Raw genomic sequence first — 27,755 nt, 5'->3', positions numbered from 1 at the left:
TCCACTTAAATTGTAGTCAGATCTAATGCAAAGATCCCTGGGACTTACTGTCTTAAGTGCACAGTATCCCTTTGGGTCAATCAGGTTGTTGAAATGGCAGATTGTGGCTTTAATCCTGTAATTTGTCTGCCCTTTCATTTCAGAACACATGTATCCAAATCAGCATCAGATAACGCAACATTAGGTATGTATAATAAAGGTTTGCTTGTGAGGTGTACTTGATGAAAAGAGAAGTGATAGCCAGGCAGATTTTTTTCAATACTTTTAAAAAAAATGTTATTCTCACCTTTTTTTAACCAGGTAGGCTAGTTGAGAACAGGTTCTCATTTACAACTGCAACCTGGCCAAGATAAAGCAAAGCAGTGCAACACAAACAACAACACAGAGTTACACATGGAATAAACAAACATACAGTCAATAATAAAATAGAAAAAATTCTATATACAGTGTGTGCAAATGAGGTAAGATAAGGGAGGTAAGGCAATAAATAGGTCATAGTGGAGAAATAATTACAAAATAGCAATTAAACACTGGAGTGGTAGATGTGCAGAAGATGAGTGTGCAAGTAGAGATACTGGGGTGCAAAGGAGCAAAATAAATCAAATAAATAAATACAGTATGGGGATGAGGTAGTTGGATGGGCTATTTACAGATGGGCTATGTACAGGTGCAGTGATCTGTGAGCTGCTCTGACAGCTGATGCTTAAAGTTAGTGAGGGAGATGTGAGTCTCCAGTTTCAGTGATTTTTGCCATTCGTTCCAGTCATTGGCAGCAGAGAACTGGAAGGAAAGGCAGCCAAAGGAGGAATTGGCTTTGGGGGTGATCAGTGAAATATACCTGCTGGAGCGCAGTTTTACGAGGGTATGTTTGGCAGCATGAGTGAAGGATGCTTTGTTGCGAAATAGGAAGACTTAATTTTGGATTGGAGATGCTTAACGTGAGTCTGGAAGGAGAGTTTACAGTCTAACCAGACACCTAGGTATTTGTAGTTGTCCACATATTCTAAGTCAGAACCGTCCAGAGTAGTGATGCTGGACGGGCGGCCAGGTGTGGGCAGCGATCGGTTGAAGAGCATGCATTTAGTTTTACTTGCATTTAAGAGCAGTTGGAGGCCACAGAAGGAGAGTTATATGGTATTGAAGCTTGTCTGGAGGTTAGTTAACAATGTGTCCAAAGAAGGTCCAGTATACAGAATGGTGTCGTCTGCGTAGAGGTGGATCAGGGAATCACCAGCATCAAGAGTGTGTGACTAAATGATATACTATACCACTAAGAACAAAAATACAATTTTATATCATTTTTATTTTACCCTTATTTTACCAGGTAAGTTGAATGAGAACACATTCTCATTTACAGCAACGACCTGGGGAAGAGTTACAGCGGAGAGGAGGGGGGATGAAATGAGTCAATTGGAGGCTGGGGATGATTCGGTGGCCATGATGGTATGAGAGCCAGATTGGGAATTTAGCCAGGACACCGGGATTAACACCCCTACTCTTACGATAAGTGCCATGGGATCTTTAGTGAGAGTCAGGACACCCGTTTAACGTCCCATCTGAAAGACGATCAATCAACAGTTTAGCATTAGCCAGACACACATTTTCAACCGAATAGTCAAACATGAGCAATGCACAGACAAACAGTTACATTGCCAAGAGAGCATTGCACCAAAACCTCTAGATGTTTTTGTGCTGAATGAGGTAAAAAGATCACTGGCACTTGTCCTAGGAGTCTACTACAGTATTTTGTTGCAAAACTTGTTTGAAGGAGGAGGACACATTCAAAAATAAAATTGGAAAGCTTAAACTCTCATAGCCAGCCACGGTAACCTACTTGTCTGTCTGTGGTACTTAGGGCCTCCATTTTTTTTTCACTGTGGCCTGACCTGAACTTGGTCAGCCAAATAAACCCTTAACAGTTTGGATTTCTCTCCCTGCAGATCATGCCGCTGCCAGCGGCAATACTGCTCTCTGGCTGCCCGCCAATGTCCCTCCAGAAAACGATTTAGATTTAGTCCACATTGTGAACAATCAAAACGAAGGTAAATTGTTTGGGGATTTTGAGGTTAAGCGGATCTATTCACATGCTTTCATTTAGACACTCCACCACATGGGATCTGGCTGTGGCGTCACTTGAGTGTGGCCTACAGTTTTCAAGTGTCTGATGAGATTTCCATAGCACCCAAATCCCTCTTACGTAGAGTGTTGTGCAACTGGAGCTTTTCTTAACACACTTGGCTGTCAGGCCTTGGATGAATTACAGTGCATTCAGAAAGTATTCAGACCCCTTCACTTTTTCTACATTTTGTTACATTACAGCCTTATTATAAATTGATAAAATAGTTTTTCCCTGTCAATCTACACACAATACCCAATAATAACAAAGCAAAAAAATGTTTTTAGAAATGTTAGTAAAAAAATATGAATTATATATCACATTTACATAAGTATTCAGACCCTTTACTCAGAACTATGCTGAAGCATCTTTGGCATTGATTACAGCCTTGAGTCTTCTTGGGTATGACACTACAAGCTGGGCACACCTGTATTTGGGGAGTTTCTCCCATTCATATCTGCAGATCCTCTCAAGCTCTGTCAGGTTGGATGGGGAGCATCGCTGCACAGCTATTTTCAAGTCTCTCCAGAGATGTTCGATTGGGTTCAAGTCCAGGCTCTGGCTGGGCCACTCAAGGACATCCAGAGACTTGTCCCAAAGCCACTCCTGCGTTGTCTTTCCTGTGTGCTTAGGGTTGTTGTGAACTTTCGCCCCAGTCTGAAGCCTGAGCGCTCTGGAGACAGTTTTAATCAAGGATCTCTCTACTTTGCTCCGTTCATCTTTCCCTCGATCCTGACTAGTCTCTCAGCCCCTGCCACTGAAAAACATCCCCACAGCATGATGCTGCCACCACCATGCTTCAACGTAGGGATGGTACCAGGTTTCCTCCAGATGTGACGCTTGGCATTCAGGCCAAATAGTTCAAGCTTGGTTTCATCAGACAAGAGAATCTTGTTCCTCGTGGTCTGAGCGTCCTTCAGGTGCCTTTTGGTAAACTCCATGCGGGCTGTCATGTGCCTTTTACTGAGGAGTAGCTTCCGTCTGGCCACTCTCCATAAAGGCCTGTTTGGTGGAGTACTGCAGAGACGCCTATCCTTCTGGAAGGTTCTCCCATCTCCACAGAGGAACTCTGAAGCTCTGTCAGAGTGACCATCGGGTTCTTGGTCACCTCCCTGACCAAGGCCCTTCTACCCCGATTGCTCAGTTTGGCTGGGCAGCCAGCTCTAGGAAGAGTTTTGGTGGTTCCAAACTTCTTCCATTTAAGAATGATGGAGGCCACTGTGTTCTTGGGGATCTTCAATGCTACAGACATTTTTTGGTACCCTTCCCCAGATCTGTGCCTCGACACAATCCTGTCTCGGGGCTCTACTGACAATTCCTTCGACCTCATGGCTTGGTTTTTGCTCTGACATGCACTGTCAACTGTGGGACCTTATATAGACAGGTGTGTGCCTTTCCAAATCATGTCCAAATGATTGAATGTACCACAGGTGGACTCCAATCAAGTTGTTGAAACATCTCAAGGATGATCAATGGAAACAGGATGCACCTGAGCTCAATTTCGAGTCGCATAGCAAATGTTCTGAATTCTTATGTAAATAAGGTCTTTTATTTGTATTTTTTTATACATTTGAAAAAAAATCTAAAAACCTGTTGTCACTTTGACATTATTGTGTATTATGTGTAGATTGATGAGGAAAATTGTTTATTTAATACATTTTAGAGTAAGGCTGTAACGTAACAAAAAAAAAGTAAAAGGGTTTGAATACTTTCCGAATGCACTGTGACAACAGGATATTCGTTTCGTAACGCTGGGGGTGATGCAGGGCATGTGTCATTTAGTCAGTGTACTACAGTACATGAAGTTGTGGTGGGGGCATTGCATTAGTGTGTAGTACATGAGACACAGGGTAGACTTCACTGTATAGTACTGAAACTGAATGTGATTATGAATGGACACAAGAGATTATATCTCAAAATAAAAGTCTCAATCACAGTGCTATATTGGAACATTACCTATCAAGGTTTAGGAGTTTAGAGAGACTTCTGACTGGTGTGACTCTGTTGTTCAGAGATGGTTAAGCCCATGCTCAGAACTGAGGTCCAGGCCAAAGCCATGATCAGAACCGATGTCAAGACCAAAGGGGGAAGAGGAGGATGCAAGTCGAGCATAAAGAAGAATGAAAAACCACCAACCCCACCAATACCACCAACTCAGGTTGGGGAAAATAACTATCCTTCACTTTGTCCAGTACCATCAGCTTATACAATTTATTTACAATTTACATATTTCTATTTGCTCTATCTATTTTTTCCTAAGGTTGATTTAATAAATGTTTTCTTTCTGTTGTTGTATGTAGATGGTGAGTTACGAGGGGTGGGCTCAGAATCCAGACAGGCCCAACAGCAGGCAGAGAGACCTGGTGAGTGATCGGCCCAGCAGCAGACTCCATGCTGCACATCCCATGGCAGCCCAGAGTTTTACAGTCTTATAATGGGACGGCGGTCTGCCTGTTTTCACATCCAAAGAGCCTCTTGGCCTTAAATTGGGCAATCACTTAACACAAATGCTGATTAAGTTTTAATGCTGTACAGATGGCTCAGCTGGGAGATGGGTACCACTATGCCCCCATAATCTCTGGGCCACATGGCAAAGAGGGGTGGGTTGTTGGGGTGGCACCATGGGAGTGCCAAGGGAGTGCCTACTCTCACTAATTCACAGTGTGGTCCAGACATGGTATTGCTTGCCAATGGTGTTGGAGTGGATCCACATTTGGGCACTCAGAGCCTCTCTCAATCGCTGTGTTGGCAGCTTGGCACAGATGCTAACAAGTCTAGTGCAGTGTGCTGGTATCAGAAAATGGGATTTGGACACCAGTAGTGCCAGCATCTCACCCAGAGAAAATGCATGACTAGCTGTTCATAATACTAACCCGTAAAACCACCATAAGACACGACTGAGCTTTTTGAACCTGACAATAGCTAGGTTTCCATCCAATTGGCAACATATTTTCACACCAATATACATACTCTAGAATCCACATAAAGAACATCTGTGCATTTTTCCACCAGTGGTGTTTCCACCAGATTAACTTTTTGCAGATACAAATCAGTGAGTGATGACGTATTGCACACAAAACGTAATCTTCTCTTAAGTTTTCATGTACCTAAAGTTCCAAATGTTTCCATCGCATTTTCAACTCTACCGATAGTTTTGTCACAAACTGTTGCGTTAAATAGCAAATGGGCCTACTCTGGTCTTGGCACGTGTGGCTTACCAACAGTTTGCAGATACAGTGCAGGTAGGCTGTGTGGGTATAGTCTACATCAGTGGTTCCCCAAATATTTTTTGGAGTTGTAGGAACTCAATCCAATTTTCAACTTACTCTTCAAAGTTGTAGTAGTATAATGCACAACGTGCAATGTCAGGCATTGCATTCCTCAGAGAGCAATTTATAACTTGTCAGATTATTTTTTTTACCTTTATTTAACTAGGCAAGTCAGTTAAGAACAAAATATTTGTTTCAATGACGGCCCAGGAACACAAGGTTAACTACCATGTTCAGAATGACAGATTTTCACCTTGTCAGCTCAGGGATTTGATCTTGCAACCATTTTGGTTACAAGTCCAACGCTCTAACCACTAGGCTACCTGCCACCCCAGGTACCCTAGGGGTTAGAGCATTGGACTTGTAACCGAAAGGTTGCAAGATCAAATCTCCAAGCTGACAAGGTGAAAATCTGTGTCCAGATCAACTAGCCCATGTCAGCTAACTTTATTTATCCAGGTTTTTTATCCCATAGATTTTGTTGTAATGTTTGAGTCACTCAAATATCACATTAATAAACAGACATGGCAAAATGTATAGAATAATTGCAAGAAAACTAGCTTCAAAACGGCAAAATATTCTCTGCACCCATGACAAAACGTGTAGAATTGAAGGAAATAAGCTGTAACATTAATAACCTGTAACATTTTCTCTCCACCAAGAGGGATGTGAACAGTTTGTGTCATGAACAGTGCTTGTGCCTATAGAAATAGACGTGGGAGGCACGGGATGTTCCCCAATGCTGGAAGGGGGGCCTGAGTGAAAAAGTTGGTCTACATGATGAGATTATTATTGATAAGAGCGAGAAAATGTGTATTTGTCAGACGGCTGTCAAGCGTCGATCATCATGTCACCAGAACAAGACCCTCAATATTTATTGAAAAGGAGCATCAAGATCACAGTCTATTTACCATCCTCTGATGTTCATCAAACTTATTTGATCTGTAACCTAATAAACTGCATGGTTTCCCGATGCGTAGTGGGATAAGAACCACACACCATATCATCGTGTTACTCCAAGTTTACTTAGATATGATGGTTATTACATCAGTAATGGCTCATAAAGGTATTTCCACCATTTCCACTGCCATTTCTGTCCTAATTCATTTTATTGACACAAAAAGATCCAACCGTGTCAAACGAGGAAATTATCTGTCAGCATTTATAAACTTGTACCGAAACTTCCTGTTTTCATCACAGTTGTCATATTATTATAATTTTTTTATATGATGACTTAAGTTGGATAGAAACTGTGAATGGAAACGTGGTTATTGACAACCTCCAAAACGGACATGTTTTTATTACGTGTTTGATTTTTGTTGACGCTCCAGATTGTCCATGCCAACGGGGAAGTGGCCAGGCCCAGAGTGCCAATCAAAAGGAGTCCAAAGCCTGGGAGTCAAAAGACTGGGAATCAGAAGACTTGGAAGAAAGGGAGTGCAAAAAATGGAAAAGAATGGGCCAAGAAAAATCAGGACACCACACGAAGTAAAGAACTCAGAAAATCTACCACAGACCAAGCCACTTATGGTATGTCTCCTTGATCATATTGACATAGATAGTAACAACATGACAAAGCATGACAAAACATGTGTTCTATAGAATTTTGATGAATATCAATAATTTGTCAGATGTTCATTTCTGTACCCTTCTTCTCCGGTCACCACCCAGCAGGGCCCATCCCAGGACCGTATCTGGATGTGGTCCGGAGGTCAGCTGCTGATTGTGAGTCTGTACTACCATCAGCCCAGGAGAATCCTACCCTAGCCCCGGGTGCCATGGAGCTGAGGACCGGGCCTGGAGGCCCTGGAGCTCATCAGAGGAACCATTGCTGGAGTAACTCAGCTGAGAACGCTCCGGCCTGTGGGACGTCCTACCACATCTACCGCAGGCCCCTCACAGAGTACCCCGTTTATGCCCATGACTACACCCTGCGCCTTGCCAAGGACAAACACCAGGAGCTGAACCAAGATGAGAGCCTGAAACGGGACCCCTCGCCCCAGGGTGTCCCCCTCTCTGTTACTGATGTGGACCTCTGCAACCCCAATGTGAGTTAATGGCAAAAAACAACAACATAGCCATCTGTTAATTAAAGTAGATTATAGTAGATTATATAGTATATCTGTAATTGACTGGGCATTTTGTGGACATTTGTGTTCCAATCTATACCCTACTTCAAATGACTTGGAAGGAACCAATCATTACATTCCATTGAAATAGATGATTTGGTTTTATTTTAACCCATAGTAAGTGACTGCTATAAAAACTATGGTTTGGTAAACAAACACTAGGAAAGAGGATGGGCTCGCATGCACTCATTGAGATATTTCTATACATGCAGTGTACTGTATGAATCTGAAATTCAGTGAGCACATGCTCTGAGTGCTTTGTGTGAGACAAAGCTGTTGTTTGGAGTTTACGTGACATTGGGGCAGATTATTTCAGATTACTCCAGTGTTGTGATTGCATAGGCTCCTATAGATGTATTTTTTTCCTTTGGTTCCTGGAGAGGGATCAACACCTACTGGTTACAGGCCATTGAAGGCAAAACTAGGAAAAAGCAGTGGCTAGTATTTGGACAAATGTTTATCTTTAGGAATCTGTAATATGGCTATTTAAGATTTTTCTTTCTAATAAACAGCGTTATAAAATATAAAATAGGGCCATGTCTAAAAATATAGGATTATACTGTATCTGTCAACAGCATCAATTGGAAAAGGAAACATTCCTAATGTCACAGTAGGAGTGTTTAAGGTGTTCCATTCTAAATCAATATAAGTGTGTGTACTGTAGATACATTTCCACTGCATGCTACCCTCTAGTAACGTCATGTACAGTCGTGGCCAAAAGTTTTGAGAATGACACAAATATACATTTTCACAAAGTCTGCTGCCTCAGTTTGTATGATGGCAATTTGCATATACTCCAGAATATTATGAAGAGTGATCAGATGAATTGCAATTCATTGCAAAGTCCCTCTTTGAAATGCAAATAAACTGAATCCCCCAAAAACATTTCCACTGCATTTCAGCCCTGCCACAAAAGGACCAGCTGACATCATGTCAGTGATTCTCTCGTTAACACAGGTGTGAGTGTTGACGAGGACAAGGCTGGAGATCACTTTGTCATGCTGATTGAGTTTGAATAACAGACTGGAAGCTTCAAATGGAGGGCGGTGCTTGGAATCATCGTTCTTCCTCTGTCAATCATGATTACCTGCAAGGAAACACGTGCGGTCATCATTGCTTTGCACAAAAAGGGCTTCACAGGTAAGGATATTGCTGCCAGTAAGATTGCACCTAAATCAACCATTTATCGGATCATCAAGAACTTCAAGGAGAGCGGTTCAATTGTTGTGAAGAAGGCTTCAGGGCACCCAAGAAAGTCCAGCAAGCGCCAGGACCGTCTCCTAAAGTTGATTCAGCTGCGGGATTGGGGCACCACCAGTACAGAGCTTGCTCGGGAATGGCAGCAGGCAGGTGTGAGTGCATTCTGCACGCAGAGTAAGGTGAAGACTTTTGGAGGATGGCCTGGTGTCAAGAAGGGCAGCAAAGAAGCCACTTCTCTCCAGGAAAAACATCAAGGACAGACTGATATTCTGCAAAAGGTACAGGGATTGGACTGCTGAGGACTGGGGTAAAGTGATTTTCTCTGATGAATCCCCTTTCCGATTGTTTGGGGAATCCGGAAAAAAGCTTGTCCGGAGAAGACAAGGTGAGCGCTACCATCAGTCCTGTGTCATGCCAACAGTAAAGCATCCTGAGACCATTCATGTGTGGGGTTGCTTCTCAGGAAACGGAGTGGGCTCACTCACAATTTTGCCTAAGAACACAGCCAAAAATAAAGAATGGTACCAACACATCCTCCGAGAGCAACTTCTCCCAACGATGTTAATTGACAGCATGCCAGGCCGGATTGCAGAGGTCTTGAAAAAGAAGGGTCAACACTGCAAAAATTGACTCTTTGCATCAACTTCATGTAATTGTCAATAAAAGCCTTTGACACTTATGAAATGCTTGTAATTATACTTTAGTATTCCATAGTAACATCTGACAAAAATATCTAAGCAGAAAACTATGTGGAAATTAATATTTGTCATTCTCAAAATATTTGACCACGACTGTAGGACTAGTTGATGAAAATCATTTCTTGCAACATTTAAGAATAATCATGAAAAACCGCTGAGTATTTATTTCCAAGGGTCTGTCTGGAGGGTCTGAAGAAATAGATTACAAACTGTAATCCTGGACTGAGACATGCAGTCCTGATTGCAAGCAGTGTGGGATTAGGGAATGTCATTGTCCATAGACTTCTATTATTTGCCATTGGTCAATTGTAGCTCTGTAATGTAAATATTTTATTTAATCACCTTCCTATAACATCAGAGGACTGATTATACAGATATACAGTTGAAGTCGGAAGTTTACATACAACTTAGCCAAATACATTTAAACTCAGTTTTTCACAATTCCTGACATTTAGTCCTAGTAAAAATTCCCTGTTTTAGGTCAGTTAGGATCACCACTTTATTTTAAGAATGGGAAATGTCAGAATAATAGTAGAGAGAATGATTTATTTCAAATGTTATTTCTTTCATCACATTCCAAGTGGGTCAGAAGTTTACATACACTCAATTAGTATTTGGTAGCATTGCCTTTAAACTGTTTAACTTGGGTCAAACGTTTCGGGTGGCCTTCCACAAGCTTCCCACAATAAATTGGGTGATATTCGGCCCATTCCTCCTGACAGAACTGGTGGAACTGAGTCAGGTTTGAAGGCCTCCTTGCTCGCACACGCTTTTTCAGTTCTGCCCACACATTTTCTATAGGGTTGAGGTCAGAGCTTTGTGATGGCCACTCCAATACCTTGACTTTGTTTTCCTTAAGCCATTTTGCCACAACTTTGGAAGTGTGCCTGGGGTCATTGTCCATTTAGAAGACCCATTTGCGACCAAGCTTTAACTTCCTGACTGATGTCTTGAGATGTTGCTTCAATATATCCACATCATTTTCCATCCTCATGATGCCATCTATTTTGTGAAGTGCACCAGTCCCTCCTGCAGCAAAGCACCCCCACAACATGATGCTACCACCCCCGTGCTTCACGGTTAGGATGGTGTTCTTCGGCTTGCAAGCCTCCCCTTTTTTCCTCCAAACATAACGATAGTCATTATAGCCAAACAGTTCTATTTTTGTTTCATCAGACCAGAGAACATTTCTCGAAATGTGCGATCTTTGTCTCCATGTGCAGTTGCAAACCGTGGTCTGGCTTTTTTATGACTGTTTTGGAGCAGTGGCTTCTTCCTTGCTGAGCGGCCTTTCAGGTTATGTCGATATAGGACTCGTTTTACTGTGGATATAGATACTTTTGTAACTGTTTCCTCCAGCATCTTCACAAGGTCCTTTGCTGTTGTTCTGGGATTGATTTGCACTTTCCACACCAAAGTACGTTCATCTCTAGGAGACAGAACGCGTCTCCTTCCTGAGCGGTATGATGGCTGCGTGGTCCCATGGTGTTTATACTTGCGTACTATTGTTTGTACAGATGAACGTGGTACCTTCAGGTGATTAGAAATTGCTCCCAAGGATGAACCAGACTTGTGGAGGTCTACACATTTCTTTGAGTTCTTGGCTGATTTCTTTTGATTTTCCCATGATGTCAAGCAAAGAGGCACTGAGTTTGAAGGTAGGCCTTGAAATATATCCACAGGTACACCTCCAATTGACTCAAATGATGCCAATTAGCCTATCAGAAGCTTCTAAAGCCATGACATAATTTTCTGGAATTTTCCAAGATGTTTAAAGGCACAGTCATCTTAATGTATGTAAACTTCTGACCCACTGGAATTGTGCTACAGTCAATTATAACTGAAATAATCTCTGTTAACAATTGTTGGAAAAATGACTTGTGTCGTGCACAAAGTAGATGTCCTAACCGACTTGCCAAAACTATAGTTTGTTAACAAGAAATTTGTGGAGTGGTTGAAAAATGAGTTTTAAACCGCTGCCTATACAACTTCTGCATGAACTCACTAATTTATATGTTTCTGATGTGCATTTGACCATTATTTGTGAGGACAATGTTTGTTTGTTCCTCTTTGATTACTTTGTAGAAGGCAACAGGATCCTCTCCAAACTGAGGCCTACACGCTTAGAAAAAAGGGTTCCAAAAGGGTTCTTCGGCTGCCCCCATAGGAGAACCCTTTTTGGTTCCAGGTAGAACTATTTTGGGTTGTTTTAGGTTCGAGATAGCACCTTTTTTTCTAAGTGTATAAGTAATGTTGAGAATGACTAATGGTTTGGAACATTCCAATGCAAGGAAGAAGTCATGTAGAAAAGCTTGCTGTGTATCAGGTATGAAGGTAAGACCCAGATGCAGACAACGTCAAATTAACAATGGTTTAATAAACCAACAGGGGAAGGCAATAGACAGGTCAAGGCAGGCAGGGGTCAGTAAACCAGAGGTGGGGCAACGGTACCGGACGGCAGGCAGGCTCAGGGTAGGTAGAGGTAAAAAATCCGGAGGTGGGGCAAAGGTACAGGTCGGCAGGCAGGCTTAGGGTCAGGACAGGCAAGGGTCAAAACCAGGAGAGCGAGAAAAAGAGAGACTGGGAAAAGTAGGCGCTGAGAACAAAAACACTGGTTGACTTGACAAACAAGATGAACTGGCAACAGACAAACAGAGAACACAGGTATAAATATACAGGGGATAATGGGGAAGATGGGCGACACCTGGAGGGGGGTGGAGAACAATCACAAAGACTGGTGAAACAGATCAGGGTGTGACACTGTGACCTAATAACCAACGTACTAGTTTGCTAAAAAGTTACCAACCACAGTATGAATTAAATAGGTAATTGATGCTGACTGATTCCCTAATTTTCTGAGGGAAACATTTATCTTAGAATAGCTATTTATATTTTACATTTTAGTCATTTAGCAGACGCTCTTATCCAGAGCGACTTACAGTAGTGAATGCATACATTTCATTTTCATGCATTTTTTTGTACTGGCCCCCCGTGGGAATCAAACCCACAACCCTGGCGTTGCACACACCATGCTGGCGTTGCAAACACCATGCTCTACCAACTGAGCCACAGCGAAGGCCTATATAGCCTAATGTAAGATAATCACAGCATGTTTGATTTAATGTAGCAGTAAATAACATTTAATGTGTCAAATGTATTATCAAGAAGAGCTTGTTTTAGTCAAACGTCCATACGGAGTTCAAATGTTCAAACGGAAACTTTTTCGACATAACAAAGTTGCCATCTTTCTGTGTCTGCAGTTCATAGCCTCAACACTTCCTCAAAACATTCACCCGAGATTTTGACATTTGAGCAAAGAAAAGTTCAACATTGACAGTATAATTTAGGATAATTCTATTTCCTGCTTTTTTCTTACTGGAATGTTTTGTGTGACAGAACTTTGGAAAGTACTGATCCCAAATAATAGTAATTGATGAAGGTTTCAAAACATTGTTTATCCCACAATTTCAGTCCAAAAAAAAATATATAATAATAATTGTGCTGTCTGGGATTGCATAATATAATATTTTTGAAATTATTTAGACTTTTTTTATTTTACTTTTAATACTTAAGTATATTTTAGCAATTACATTTACGTTTGATACTTAAGTATATTTAAACCAAATACACTATTACCCAAGAGGTATTTTACTGGGTGACTTTCACTTTTACTTGAGTATGACAATTGGATACTTTTTCCACCACTGCCTACACACACGTCAAAGTGGATTATGTTTTTAGAAAATTTTACAAAGTAACTAAAAATGAAAAGCTGAAATGTCTTGAGTCAATAAGTATTCAACCCCTTTGTTATGACAAGCCTAAATATGTTCAGGAGGAAAAATGTGCTTAACAAGTCACATAATAAGTGTGTGCAATAATAGTGTTTAATCTGATTTCTGAATCGCCTTATCTCTGTACCCCACACATAAACTCAGCAAAAAAAGAAACGTCCCTTCTTTAGGACCCTGTCTTTCAAAGATAATTTGTAAAAATCCAAATAACTTCACAGATCTTCGCTGTAAAGGGTTTAAACACTGTTTCCCATGCTTGTTCAATGAACCATAAACAATTAACTTCTTAAAGTGTAGGGGGCAGTATTTCCACGGCCGGATGAAAAACATACCCAAATTAAACTGGTTACTACTCTGGCCCAGAAACTAGAATATGCATATTATTAGTAGATTTGGATAGAAAACACTCTCAAAAGCCTTCAGACAGTGTTTTTTCATCATTCTCCTGTAACCGGGCAGAGAATAGGAGCTCAGTCAATGAGTGGACTGCCTATGGACAAAGGACTTGGTGATGCGCGAGCCCGATAGCGCGCCCCTCCTTCTTTTTCTTCTGGAATGAATACGGTATTGTCCGGTTGGAATATTATCGCATTTTTAGATTAAAAATACCATAAAGATTGATTGTAAACAACATTTGACATGCTTCTACTAACAGTAATGGAACATTTTGACTTTTCGTGTCTCGAATTACGCTCGCGCATTATGCCTTTGGATAGTGACCTGAACGCACGAACAAAACGGAGGTATTTGGACATAAATATGGAGTATTTTGAACAAAAACAACATTTCTTGTGGAAGTAGCAGTCCTGGGAGTGCATTCTGACGAAGATCAGTAAAGGTAAGAGAATATTTATAATACTAATTCTGAGTTTAGGTGACTCCAGAACTTGGTGGGTGTCTGTATAGCTTGCTTTGATGGCGAGCTATGTACTCAGAATATTGAAAAATGTGCTTTCGCCGAAAAGCTATTTTAAAATCTGACACAGCGGTTGCATCAAGGAGTACTGTATCTATAATTCTTAAAATAGTTGTTATGTATTTTGTCAACGTTTATGATGAGTATTTTTGTAAATTGATATGCTCATTCACTGGAAGTTTTGGTGGGAATACATTTTCTGAACATCACGCCCCAATGTAAAATTCTGTTTTTGGATATAAATATGAACTTTATTGAACAAAACATACATGTATTGTGTAACATGATGTCCTAGGAGTGTCATCTGATGAAGATCGTCAAAGGTTAGTGGTTCATTTAGCTGTATTTTGGGTTTTGTGACATATCTCCTTGCTTGAAAAATGGCTGTGTGGTTATTTTTGTCTATGTACTTTCCTAACATAATCTAACATTTTGCTTTCGCTGTAAAGCCTTTTTGAAATCGGACAATGTGGTTACATTAAGGAGAAGTGTATCTTTAAAATGGTGTAAAATAGTCATATGTTTGAGAAATTGAAATTATGATATTTTTGCTGTTTTGTATTTCGCGCCATGCTATTTCACTGGCTGTTGAAGGTGGGACGGTCACATCCCACCTTGCCCAGAGAAGTTAATGAACATGCACCTGTGGAACGGTCGTTAAGACATGAACAGCTTACAGACGGTAGGCAATTAAGGTCACAGTTATGAAAACTTAGGACACTAAAGAGGCCTTTCTACTGACTCTGAAAAACACCAAAGGAAAGATGCCCAGGGTCTCTGCTCATCTGCGTGAACATGCCTTAGGCATGCTGCAAGGAGGCATGAGTGCTGCACATGTGGCCAGGGCAATAAATTGCAATGTCCGTACTGTGAGACGCCTAAGACAGCACTACGGGGAGACAGGACGGACAGCTGATCGTCCTCGCAGTAGCAGACACCGTGTAACAACACCTGCACAGGATTGGTACATCCGAACATCACACCTGAGGGACACCCCCCCCTTCTCCCCCCTTTGTTCAGGGACACATGATTCCATTTCTGTTTGTCACATGTCTGTGGAACCTGTTCAGTTTATGTCTCAGTTGTTGAATCTTATGTTCATACAAATATTTACACATGTTAAGTTTGCTGAAAATAAACGCAGTTGACAGTGGGAGGACGTTTCTTTTTTTGCTTAGTTTACAATTATTTGTAAGGTCCACCAGTCGAGCAATGAATTTCAAACACAGGTTTTTCAATGCCTTGCAAAGAAGAGCACCTATTGATAGATGGGTACAAATAAAAAAAAGCAGACATTGAATATCCCTTTGAGCATGATGAAGTTATTCAATACACTTTGGATGGTGTATCAATACACCCAGTCACTACAAGGATACAGGTGTCCTTCCTAACTCAGTTGCCGGAGAGGAATGAAACAACTCATGGATTTCACCATGAGGCCAATGGTGACTATAAAACAATTACGGAGTTTAATGGCTGTAATAGGAGAAAACTGAGGATGGATCAACAACATTATAGTTACTCCACAATACTAACCTAAATGATAGAGTGAAAGAAAGGAAGCCAGTACAGAATAGAAATATTCCAATACATGCATCCTGTTTGCATTAAGGCACTAAAGTAAAACTGCAATAAATGTTGCAAAGTAATGAATTTCATGTCCTTAATACAAAGTGTTATGTTTGGGGCAAATCCAACACAAGTACCACTCTTCATATTTTCAAGCATGGCAGTGGCAGTATGTTATGGGTATGCTTTTAATCGGCATAATTTCAGCAGGACAATAACCTAAAACACAAGGCCAAATATACACTGTGGTTGCTTACCAAGAATGTTCCTGAGTGGCCTAGTTAGAGTTTTGACTTACATTGGCTTTAACATCTAATGCAAGGCTGTCTAGCAATGATCAACAACCAACTTGACAGAGCTTGAAGAATTAAAAAAATTATAATGTCCATATATTGTATTAGACAGGTTGTGCAAAGCTATTAAAGATTTACCCAGAAAGACTCACAGCTGTAATCACTGCATTTATTCAATTTTGAATTCAGGCTGTAACACAACAAAATGTGGAATAAGTCAAGGGGTGTGAATACTTTCTGAAGGCACTGTATAGCCTATGCCAGGAGTGAGTCATGCAGCAAATGTAGCCCAAACACAAATGGTAACTAGGTTCCAAAATTGTCACCTTCATCACAGTGTTCCTAGAAATTCAAATGTTTTTAGAGGGAGACCGCAAAGTGCTCATCTAGCAGAATGTGTTTTTCTCCTTCTGAAACGGATACCGTGGTAATAGAAATAATGTTGATTGCCTCACATATCACATCCTGTCATTTTGAGGAAGCCAAGCATTCGTTCTGGGTTAGTTTAGTGCAGTTAACACTTAACTACCATCAGAGTTGGTCAGAGTACAGATAGGCTTCTTTAAGATTTCCTTAGACTGAACTCTAAAACCAACCAACATCAACACAAAATGCTACAGAGGGCAGCCTCAAATGTTTCAGACAAACCAAAGCCCAGTAAACCAAAGGTAGGTGGAAACACATTATTTCTAAGTAGCACGTTTAAATGCATTGAATTGATAACTATTTGTGTAGAATTGACAACTCTTTAGTGCTAACTACCCACAATAGTTAGCACTAAAATGTGATTCTAACTAAAAGACGAAGCAATGTCTTTGACTGATGATCAGTAGATAGAAGACATTGGTCATCTGTGTGGAAGTGCAGCAGATATATGGTCAAAAGGTTCCCTAGATTGCTGCAGTGTGTGGTCCTGGTATTTAATAGGGATTTACTGGAATTATTCATTAAATACTTTTAGGTTTATGAAAAATTTGAAAATCTATTAACTGTACCTCACAAGCACATCATGATAGAGATACACGCATAGTGCAAATGGGATTGAGTTCAAGTAGCCTCACGTGCCAGACGTCTAGGCTCAAGACACATTGCTCAAGACAATGGCACAGTATTACTGTAAATCAAGGGAGTATGATAACATAATTCATTACCATTGAATTGGTCCTTCATAGGCATAATATGAAACGTAAAAGGAAAGGAAAGGAAATCATCAAAAACCCATAGTGATTGGGTGGGATGGGGGTGCTACATGTATTGCATAATGTTCCAGATTGAGTCTTGACTCCTGCTGCCACTGTGGCAAACGCATATTCAATCTGTGATCTCTCCATGCAGCGCTCCACAAGTTTTGGGCGATTTGACGGCAACAGACAACCATCACCAGCCAGACTAGAGGAAAATGTAACAACAGTGACAGAGGAGTCTGGATGTGAGAGTTCTGATCAAACCAAACAAGGCAGCCTGGGGAAGAAGATGAAGGCCATCTCTCTAACCATGCGCAGGAAGATGGGCAAGAAGCACTTCAAAACCTTTTCTGAGGAAGCTGTGAGTCACACTACAGACTGCCTCTTTCTCATCCTACACAGTACTTATATTTGCGTAGTATATCAAAACATCTAGAGGCTCTTGAAATATTGTATATTTCCCATCTGACTGGGTATAACCCACATCCTCAAATGCAACATTGTGACGTCTACCTATGTCATAAGAACACTTGTAAAATACACTATATATACAAAAGTATGTGGACACCCCATCAAATTAGTGGATTCGGCAATTTCAACCACACACATTGCTGACAGGTGTATAAAATCGAGCCCACAGCCATGCAATCTCCATAGTCAAACAATGGCCTTACTGAAGAGATCAGTGACTTTCAATGTGGCACCGACACAGGATGCCACCTTTCCAACAAGTCAGTTCTTCAAATTTCTGCCCTGCTAGAGCTGCCCTGGTCAACTGTAAGTGCTGTTTTTGTGAAGTGGAAACTTCTAGGAGCAACAACGGCTCAGCCGCAAAGTGGTATGCCACACAAGCTCAAAGAACGGGACCGCCGAGTGCTGAAGCACGTAATGCGTAAAAATTGTCTGTCCTCGGTTGCAACACTCACTACCAAGTTCCAAACTGTATCTGGAAGCAACGCCAGCACAATAACTGTTAGTTGGAAGCTTAATGAAATGGGTTTTCATGGACGAGCAGCCGCACACAAGCCTAAGATCACCATGCGCAATGCCAAGCTTCGGCTGGAGTGGTGTAAAGCTCGCCACCATTGGAGTAGTGGAAACTTGTTCTCTGGAGTGATGAATCACACTTCACCATCTGGCAGTCCGATGGACGAATCTGGGTTTGGTGGATGACAGGAGAGTGCTGCCTGCCCCAATGCATAGTGCCACCTGTAAAGTTTGCTGGAGGAGGAATAATGGTCTGAGGCTTTTTTTCATGGTTCGGGCTAGGCCCCTTAGTTCCAGTGAACACTACTGCATACAATGACATTCTAGATGATTTTGTGCTTCCAACTTTGTGGCAACAGTTTGGGAAGGCCCTTTCCTGTTTCAGCATGACAATGTCCCCTTGCACAAAGCAAGGTCCATACAGAAATGGTTTGTCAAGATCGGTGTGGAAGAACTTGACGGGACTGCACAGAGGCCTGACCTCAACCTCATCGAACACCTTTTGGGATGAATTGGAATACAGACTGCGAGCCAGGTGTAATCGCCCAACATCAGTGCCCGACCTCACTAATGCACTTGTGGCTGAAGGGAAGTAAGTCCCTGCAGCAATGTTCCAACATCTACTGGAAAGCCTTCCCAGAAGAGTGGTAGGCTGTTATAGCAACAAAAGGGGGACCAACTCCATATTAATGCCATGATTTTGGAATGAGATGTTCGACGAGCAGGTGTCCACATACTTCTGTTCATGTAGTGTAAGTCTGGCCAAGCAAGCCTCAATTTGTGTTGAAATTAGGTCTAAGTGACAAAATAGCATCCAACAACCTGGTCAGTGTTTGTAAGTGGCTATGTTGAATTGTTAACCTACTGACACTTCCTTCCTTATATAAATGGCACTGTTATTGATATAGCAAAGGAATCCATCCTGAGATGATTTAGCTGACTCACATAGTGGCTTGTCCATCTTGTATTTCCCAATGCAGGGTGTGGACACTAACAGAGACCTAGAGGAGGAAACAGAGAGCAGTCCTCCTGTTGAGAAAGGCTCTGAAGAGACCAGCAACTCTCTGGAGAGCCTCTACAGCGGACAGAGCTCCTCCAGTAAGTCCTCTCCACAGGGATGTCAACAAAAAGTAATGTCTCTCCTCATACAAGTCTGTAAATTAAGTTACACGTTTGTAAATGAAGAATAAGCTAATGTGATGTGTTTTCATGAGTTTTATTTTACCATTGTATTACCATATTATTAAGATGGCCCCGGAGAAGAAGGCTGACGTTTTACGTGTTCCTATCCAATTGTGTTTTTTTGTTTGTTTCTTTGCGTTGTTTGTAACTTCTTTTTTTACTTATTTTGTATTTTGTACATAATGTTGCTGCTCTCTTATGACCGAAAATAACTTCTAGACATCAGAATTGCGATTACTCATCACGAACTGGCAGAATCCTTTTTTTCCTTTAATGAGCCCAACATGAATGACATACTACTTTCCTGGGAACAGGCCCAGATCCCTGTCATTTGCGTGAAGAGAAGGCAGAGAAAAATAGGCCGGAGGGCGGACTGTCTTCTGAGAATTCGTAGGCAATCGAATAAACCCCCACTGCCTTCCATTCTGCTAGCAAATGTGCAATCTTTGGAAAATAAAACAATGACCTACGAAAGATTAAACTACCAACAGGACTTTCAAAACTGTAATATATTATGCATCACGGAGTCGTGGCTGAACGACAACATTATCAACATACAGCTGGCTGGTTATATGCTGTATCGGCAGGATAGAACAGCGACGTCTGGTAAGACAAGGGGTGGCGGACTATGTATTTTTGTAAACAACAGCTGGTGCAAGATATCTAAGGAAGTCTCAAGGTTTTGCTCGCCTGAGGTAGAGTATCTCATGGTAAGCTGTAGACCACACTATCTACTTAGATAGTTTTCATCTGTATTTTTTGTGGCTGTCTACATACCACCGCAAACTGATGCTGGCACTAAGACCGCACTCAATGAGCTGTATTCCGCCATAAGCAAACAGGAAAACGCTCACCCAGAGTCGGCGTTCCTAGTGGCCGAGGCCTTTAACGCAGGAAAACTTAAATCGGTCTTACCAAATTTCTATCAGCATGTTAAATGTACAACCAGAGGGAAAAAAACTCTAGACCACTTTTACTCCACACACAGAGTTGCATACAAAGCTCTCCATCGTCTTCGATTTGGAAAATATGACCATAATTCTATCCTCCTGATTCCTGCTTACAAGACAAAATTAAAGCAGGAGCACCAGTGACTCAATGAATGATAAAGTGGTCAGATGAAGCAGATACTAAGCTACAGGACTGTTTTGCTTGCACAAACTGGAAAATGTTCCGGGATTCCTCCGATGGCATTGAGGAGTACATCACATCAGTCATTGGCAACAGGCAACATCCGCACTGAGCTAAAGGCTAGAGCTGCCGCTTTCAAGGAGCGGGGATCTAACCCGGAAGCTTATAAGAAATCCCGCTATGCCCTCTGACGAACCATCAAAGTGTCAATACAGGACTAAGATCGAATCGTACTACACTGACTCTCTTGTCGGATGTGGCAGGGCTTGCAAACTATTACAGACTATAAAGGGAAGCACAGCCGAGAGCTGCCAGGTGACACGAGCCTACCAGACGAGCTAAACTACTTCTATGCTCGCTTCGAGGCAAATAACACTGAAACATGCATGAGAGCATCAGCTGTTCCGAAGACTGTGTGATCATGCTCTCTGCAGCCGATGTAAGTAAGACCTTTAAACCGGTCAACATTCACAAGGCCACAGGGCCAGACGGATTACCAGGACGTGTACTGCGAGCATGCGCTGACCAACTGGCAAGTGTCTTCACTGACATTTTCAACCTCTTCCTGTCGAATCTGTAATACCAGCATGTTTTAAGCAGACCACCATAGTCCCTGTGCCCAAGAACACTAAGGTAACCTGCCTAAATGACTACCGACCCGTAGCACTCACGTCTGTAGCCATAAAGTGCTTTGAAAGGCTGGTCATGGCTCACATCAACGCCATTATCCCAGAAACCCTAGACTCACTCCAATTTGCATACCGCCCTAACAGATCCACAGATGATGCAATCTCTATTGCACTCCACACTGCCCTTTCCCACCTGGATAAAAGGAACACCTATATGAGAATGCTATTTATTGACTACAGCTCAGCGTTCAACACCATATTTCCCTCAAAGCTCATCAATAAGCTAAGGACCCTGGGACTAAACACCTCCCTCTGCAACTGGATCCAGGACTTCCTGACGGGCCGCCCCCAGGTGGTAAGGGAAAATAACAACACATCCGGCACGCTGATCCTCAACACAGGGGCCCCTCAGGGGTGAATGCTCAGTCCCCACTTGCGCTCCGTGTTCACTCATGTATGCACGGCAAGGCACGACTCGAACACCATCATTAAGTTTGCCGATGACACAACAGTGGTAGGCCTGATCACCGACAATGACGAGACAGCCTATAGTGAGGAGGTCAGAAACCTGGCCGTGTGGTGCCAGGACATCAACCTCTCCCTCAACGTGATCAAGACAAAGGAGATGATTGTGGACTACAGGAAAAAGAGGATCGAACACGCCTCCATTCTCATCGACGGGTTGTAGTGGAGCAGGTTGAAAGCTTCGAATTCCTTGGTGTCCACATCACCAACAAACTAACATGGTCCAAGCACACCAAGACAGTCATGAAGAGGGCACGACAAAACCTCAGGAGACATGGGTCCTCATGGGTCCTCAGATCCTCAAAAGGTTCTACAGCTGCACCATCGAGAGCATCCTGACTGCATCAACTGCCTGGTATGGCAACTGCTCGGCCTCTGACCGCAAGGCACCACAGAGGGTAGGGCATACGGCCCAGTACATCACTGGGGAAAAGCTTCCTGCCATCCAGGTCCTCTATACCAGGCGGTGTCAGAGGAAGGCCCTAACAATTTTCAGACTCCAGCCACCCTAGTCATAGACTGTTCTCTCTGCTACCGCACGACAAGCGGTACCAGAGCGCCAAGTCTAGGTCCAAGAAGCTTCTAAACAGCTTCTACCCCCAAGCCATAAGACTCCTGAACATCTAATCAAATGGCTACCCTGACTATTTGCATTGCCCCCCCCCCCCCTCCCTTCTTTTACACCGCTGCTACTCTCTGTTGTTATCATCTATGCATAGTCACTTTAATAACTCAACCTACATGTACATATTACCTCAATTACCTTGACTAACCGGTGCCCCCGCCCATTGACTCTGTATCGGTACAACCCTGTATATAGTCACGCTATTTTTATTTTACTGCTGCTCTTTAATTGTTACTTTTATTTCTTATTCTTATTCTGTTTTTTGGTTTTTTTTTTTACTGCATTGTTGGTTAGGGGCTCGTAAGTAAGCATTTCACTGTAAGGTCTACCACTGTTGTATTCGGCACATGTGACAAATAACATTTGATTTGATTTTATTATTACCGTCATATTACAATATTAGGATAGGCTGGTAACCTTCCCTCCAACACAAGGATACACACACAACATATTCTTGGTCCAGGGGTAAATCTGTGCAGTGTAATCATATTGTGATGTATTGTCCCCTGTTGGCTCAGGTGGTTTGGCCAGCGTGTCAGATGGCTCCAGTGCCAGAGACAGTCTGAGACTAGAAGAGGACGGCTCCTACAACGGACACTTCTGTGGTAGAGCACGGGTCCACACAGACTTTGTTCCCAGCCCATATGACACTGACTCCCTCAAACTCAAGGTAGACAGAAGATAATGCTTCCAGAATGGGTGCACTGTGAAATGCCATGAAAGCTGTTCGTAAGAGCTGTTTCATGATCTATATGTATGAGTCCAATCTATTGATATCTCTTACCAGGTTGGAGACATTATCAGCATCATCAGTAAATCTCCCATGGGCACATGGACGGGGATTCTGAACAACAAAGTGGGCAACTTCAAGTTCATCTACGTTGACATGCTCACGGAGAAAGAAAGAGAGGAGGAGGTGCCAAAGATCAGGCCTCAGAGGATGAGCAAGAGACCACGACCAAAGACACTACTGGAACTACTGGAGCGGCTACATCTAGAGGTGAGTGCTCGGATGGCATGGCTAGAAGGGATCCATCTATTGTCAAATTAACTTCAGATTTGACTTTTCGTAGCAGGTTAGGAGAATTAACCTAGCAGGTTAGAATAATTGGGTTAAGGTTAGGAAAAGGGTTGTGGTTAGCTAAAATGACGTTAATTTCACAAAAGCTGGATAGCTTCTAGCCATGGTCAAGCTCTGACCCTGTTAAAATGACTTCCAAATACAGACACATTTTGTTCTTTCCTCTTTACAGTAACCAATCAGTGTTGTCTCTACACAACAAACATTTTTAATATGCATAAACATAACCTAAAGCACTCAAAGGTGAACAGATTAGTATAAGATTATGAAAGGTAGATGAGATTGACAGTGGAACTGTATCTTGTTTATTCAAGGAGTATGCATCTGCACTGCTTCTGAATGGCTACCAGACAGTAGAGGACCTGAGGCACCTGCAGGAGAAACACCTTATAGAGCTGAACGTGATGAATCCAGAACACAGAGGCAGGCTGCTGGCTGCTGTCGACTGCAGATATACAGAGAGTGAGTAGCAAAACCAATTTCTACTGTAGCCTAGCCCTACTGTATTTATACTGGGGCAAAGGGAATAGCGAATTATACCACAGACATTTTATGCTGCACAGCACTACACTCAGGAAGTAACATCTTGATCTTTGTATGTTAAAATTAGCAGAAGCTTATCGCTGCTATTATTTTAGAATTGCTCATCCTGCAGAGTTGGTTCCAGTCAGAGAGAAACTGCTTAAAGAGGCAAAATGTCTTCCTCTGTAAAACACTGCAAGGCTCTGAAACATAAAATGAAACCGAAAGATTGTTCTCCAATCCAGATTAGGAAATGAGCAATACTAGACAGTTTCTGTCAGCTGCTTACAAAACGGGATGCGTTCAATTAGCATGAAGGTTATTTATGTTTGTGTCCCCACATAACACCATTTATGTTGGTCTAAATTAAGGTCATAAATGTGTGTTTGGGCTAATTTCAGACCAAACAGATAGCACTGCCACCCTGGCTGAACCAGATATCGTGACTGTGGGCTAGTTTCGGACCAAACAGATGGCACTGCCACCCTGGCTGAACCAGATATCGTGACTGTGGGCTAGTTTCAGACCAAACAGATGGCACTGCCACCCTGGCTGAACCAGATATCGTGACTGTGGGCTAGTTTCAGACCAAACAGATGGCACTGCCACCCTGGCTGAACCAGATATCGTGACTGTGGGCTAGTTTCAGACCAAACAGATGGCACTGCCACCCTGGCTGAACCAGATATCGTGACTGTGGGCTAGTTTCGGACCAAACAGATGGCACTGCCACCCTGGCTGAACCAGATATCGTGACTGTGGGCTAGTTTCAGACCAAACAGATAGCACTGCCACCCTGGCTGAACCAGATATCGTGACTGTGGGCTAGTTTCAGACCAAACAGATAGCACTGCCACCCTGGCTGAACCAGATATCGTGACTGTGGGCTAGTTTCGGACCAAACAGATAACACTGCCACCCTGGCTGAACCAGATATCGTGACTGTGGGCTAGTTTCGGACCAAACAGATGGCACTGCCACCCTGGCTGAACCAGATATCGTGACTGTGGGCTAGTTTCGGACCAAACAGATGGCACTGCCACCCTGGCTGAACCAGATATCGTGACTGTGGGCTAGTTTCGGACCAAACAGATGGCACTGCCACCCTGGCTGAACCAGATATCGTGACTGTGGGCTAGTTTCGGACCAAACAGATGGCACTGCCACCCTGGCTGAACCAGATATCGTGACTGTGGGCTAGTTTCGGACCAAACAGATAACACTGCCACCCTGGCTAAACCAGATATCGTGACTGTGGGCTAGTTTCAGACCAAACAGATGGCACTGCCACACTGGCTAAACCAGATATCGTGACTGTGGGCTAGTTTCAGACCAAACAGATGGCACTGCCACACTGGCTAAACCAGATATCGTGACTGTGGGCTAGTTTCAGACCAAACAGATGGCACTGCCACCCTGGCTAAACCAGATATCGTGACTGTGGGCTAGTTTCGGACCAAACAGATGGCACTGCCACCCTGGCTGAACCAGATATCGTGACTGTGGGCTAGTTTCAGACCAAACAGATGGCACTGCCACCCTGGCTGAACCAGATATCGTGACTGTGGGCTAGTTTCAGACCAAACAGATGGCACTGCCACACTGGCTAAACCAGATATTGACTGTGGGCTAATTTTGGACCAAACAGATAACACTGCCACTGTAACGAGGGTCGTATAAAGGGGACCAAGGTGCAGCGTGTAGAGTGCTCATACTTTACTTTAATGAAACACTTAACCAAAAACAACAAAACGACAGCCAACAGTTCTGTCAGGTAACTAACAAAACGGAAAACAACTACCCACACCAACACAGGAAAAACAGGCTGCCTAAGTATGGCTTCCAATCAGAGACAACGATAGACAGCTGCCTCTGATTGGAAACCATAACTGGCCAAAACATAGAAAAGAAAAACATTGAATGCCCACCCACCTATCACACCCTGACTTAACTAATCAGAGAAAACACAGCTCTCCTAGGTCAGAGCGTGACAGCCATCCTGGCTGAACCAGATATCATGACTGGCTGTTGGCTAACCCTGGCAAAGATTACCAGCCAGGGATGAATCTAGTCATTAAATCAAGCTTAATTCCATTTGGATGGTTTGAGAATGGCAACCCAAATTAATTTAAATTGACTTGGATCGGGGCAGCTAACCTGGCAACTCGCAGGTTTCTTTTCTGGGTCTGAGGATCCAACCAACCAGACTGCTTTGTTCTTGTGTTCGCAGGCGATGATGTGAGGGAGAGTGAGGAGCCCTCTTCATCACACAGTTTGAAGGTGGAGAAAAGCGACTGTCCAAGAGACTCAGGCTGCTTTATTCTATCAGAGTGCTCTGAAAACAGCAAAGAGGACACAGAGAGCCAACCAGTCACACACTGATAGGCCAGACTATCCTAACTAACAAGTTTTGACATGTAAATTACGATGGCTCACCATGTTTGTCTTGTCTGTATTTGGTTTAACAAGATGGGATTTAATTAATTAAATGTTAAATGTAGCCAATTTTTCTTAAAACCAATGAATTTGTTGAATGCACCTTTTATCTAACCTATTCATTCACATGAAGCACAGGTGTCAAACTCATTCACACGGAGGGCCGAATAGCTGCAGGTTCTCACTCTTCCCTTGTACTTGATTGATGAATTAAGGTCACAAATTAGAAAGGAACTCTCTACACCTGGTAGTTTATGGCTTAATTGAAAGGAAAACAACTAAAACCTGCAGACACTAGGCCCTCCATGGAATGACACCCCTGACAAATTATATTTGACTTAAATCAAATCTTTTTTTTTGTGTATTGTGCTGGAAACTATGGTCTGTGTGTGTTTGGTTTTACTATCCTTGTGGTGACAGAAGGCTATTTCAGGCTTAAGGGGTTAGGTTTAGGAGTTAGGGGGTTGTGGTTAGGGGTAGGTTAGGTTTAAGGTCAGGGAAAATGGGAGTTTGAATGGAAATTCATTGTTTACTATCCTTGTCCCAACAAGGATAGTAAAACAAACGTGTATGTGTGCGTGCACGGGAGTTTTTACATATCTTTTTGAACAATCCTGGTTCAACAAAATGTACAGTACCAGTGGAGGCTGCTGAGGGGAGGACGGATCATAATAATGGCTGAAACGATCGAATGGAATGGCATCAAACACATGGAAACCATATGTTTGATGTATTTGATACGTTCTACTTTTTCCGCTCCAGCCCTTACCACGAGCCGTCCTCCCCAATTAAGTTGCCACCAACCTCCTGTGAAATGCACATACTTGTAGAACTCAATAAGTGCAATATGTCACACATGAATAAAGTATTTAAAGAGTAATCTGTCTAACTAATCCGTTAATTTGTACTGCATTGAATGTATAATATATTTTCAAGCAAAATGTGCACAGAAAAGGTGTTGCAGTTGTACAATATTGCTATATGTTGCATGCCTCAAAATGTTACGACACTGAACACACTCATTTGAACGTCATATACGACTAGTGTTCATGGGAAAGGTTGTTCCTTTGCTTTCTCATCCTGTGTATATATAAGCGATAAAGCATGGATTGGACTACGGTACCCAGAAGCTTTAGACCACATTATGGGTGAGTTCGTAAATTCGCTCAGAATAACTGATTCATTTACGAACGCTCAACACCCGTGGAGTATGGTCGGTGTCAGTAAACATCGGCAAAAAGGCGTAATTAAATTGTTGCCATCAGCACAGTTACAGTCACCAACGCTCTGAATAACATGAACACAGCATAACCAGCGCGAGAAAAATGGTCAGAGTGAGGTGTTCTCTCGCTTATGCCAGGAAGTAGCTAGCATGCTAGCTAACTTTAGCCAGTTAGCTTGGGTGCTTCACTGCTGTTGTGAGGTCAGAACGCTCGGATCAACCCTACTCCTCGGCCAGAGCGTCCAGT

The 27,755-nt window shown here is 42.5% G+C and overlaps 1 protein-coding gene and 1 long non-coding RNA gene across 2 annotated transcripts; both read left to right on the top strand.

The window, feature by feature from the left end:
- The first annotated feature begins 244 nt into the window (after window positions 1-244).
- On the top strand, window positions 245-6,963 carry LOC106613068 (uncharacterized). Its single transcript, XR_014378914.1, has 3 exons — window positions 245-2,042; window positions 4,129-4,479; window positions 6,717-6,963. It is a non-coding gene; the product is annotated as an uncharacterized LOC106613068 (long non-coding RNA).
- A 9,498-nt stretch (window positions 6,964-16,461) lies between these two features.
- On the top strand, window positions 16,462-27,179 carry LOC123744747 (SAM domain-containing protein SAMSN-1). The gene is made up of 7 exons (XM_045724700.2): window positions 16,462-16,652; window positions 17,320-17,529; window positions 19,136-19,253; window positions 22,766-22,917; window positions 23,035-23,247; window positions 23,643-23,790; window positions 26,081-27,179. The coding sequence occupies exons 1-7, from the start codon at window positions 16,596-16,598 to the stop codon at window positions 26,230-26,232; spliced, it is 1,050 nt and encodes a 349-aa protein (XP_045580656.2). The 5' UTR covers window positions 16,462-16,595; the 3' UTR covers window positions 26,233-27,179.
- Window positions 27,180-27,755: the final 576 nt, after the last annotated feature.

This window comes from Salmo salar, chromosome 09 (assembly GCF_965601325.2).
Source record: "Salmo salar chromosome 09, fSalSal1, whole genome shotgun sequence".
Classification (NCBI taxonomy): domain Eukaryota; kingdom Metazoa; phylum Chordata; class Actinopteri; order Salmoniformes; family Salmonidae; genus Salmo; species Salmo salar.
Note: the sequence above shows the minus strand (reverse complement) of the source record. Positions and strands in the feature narration are given on the sequence as shown.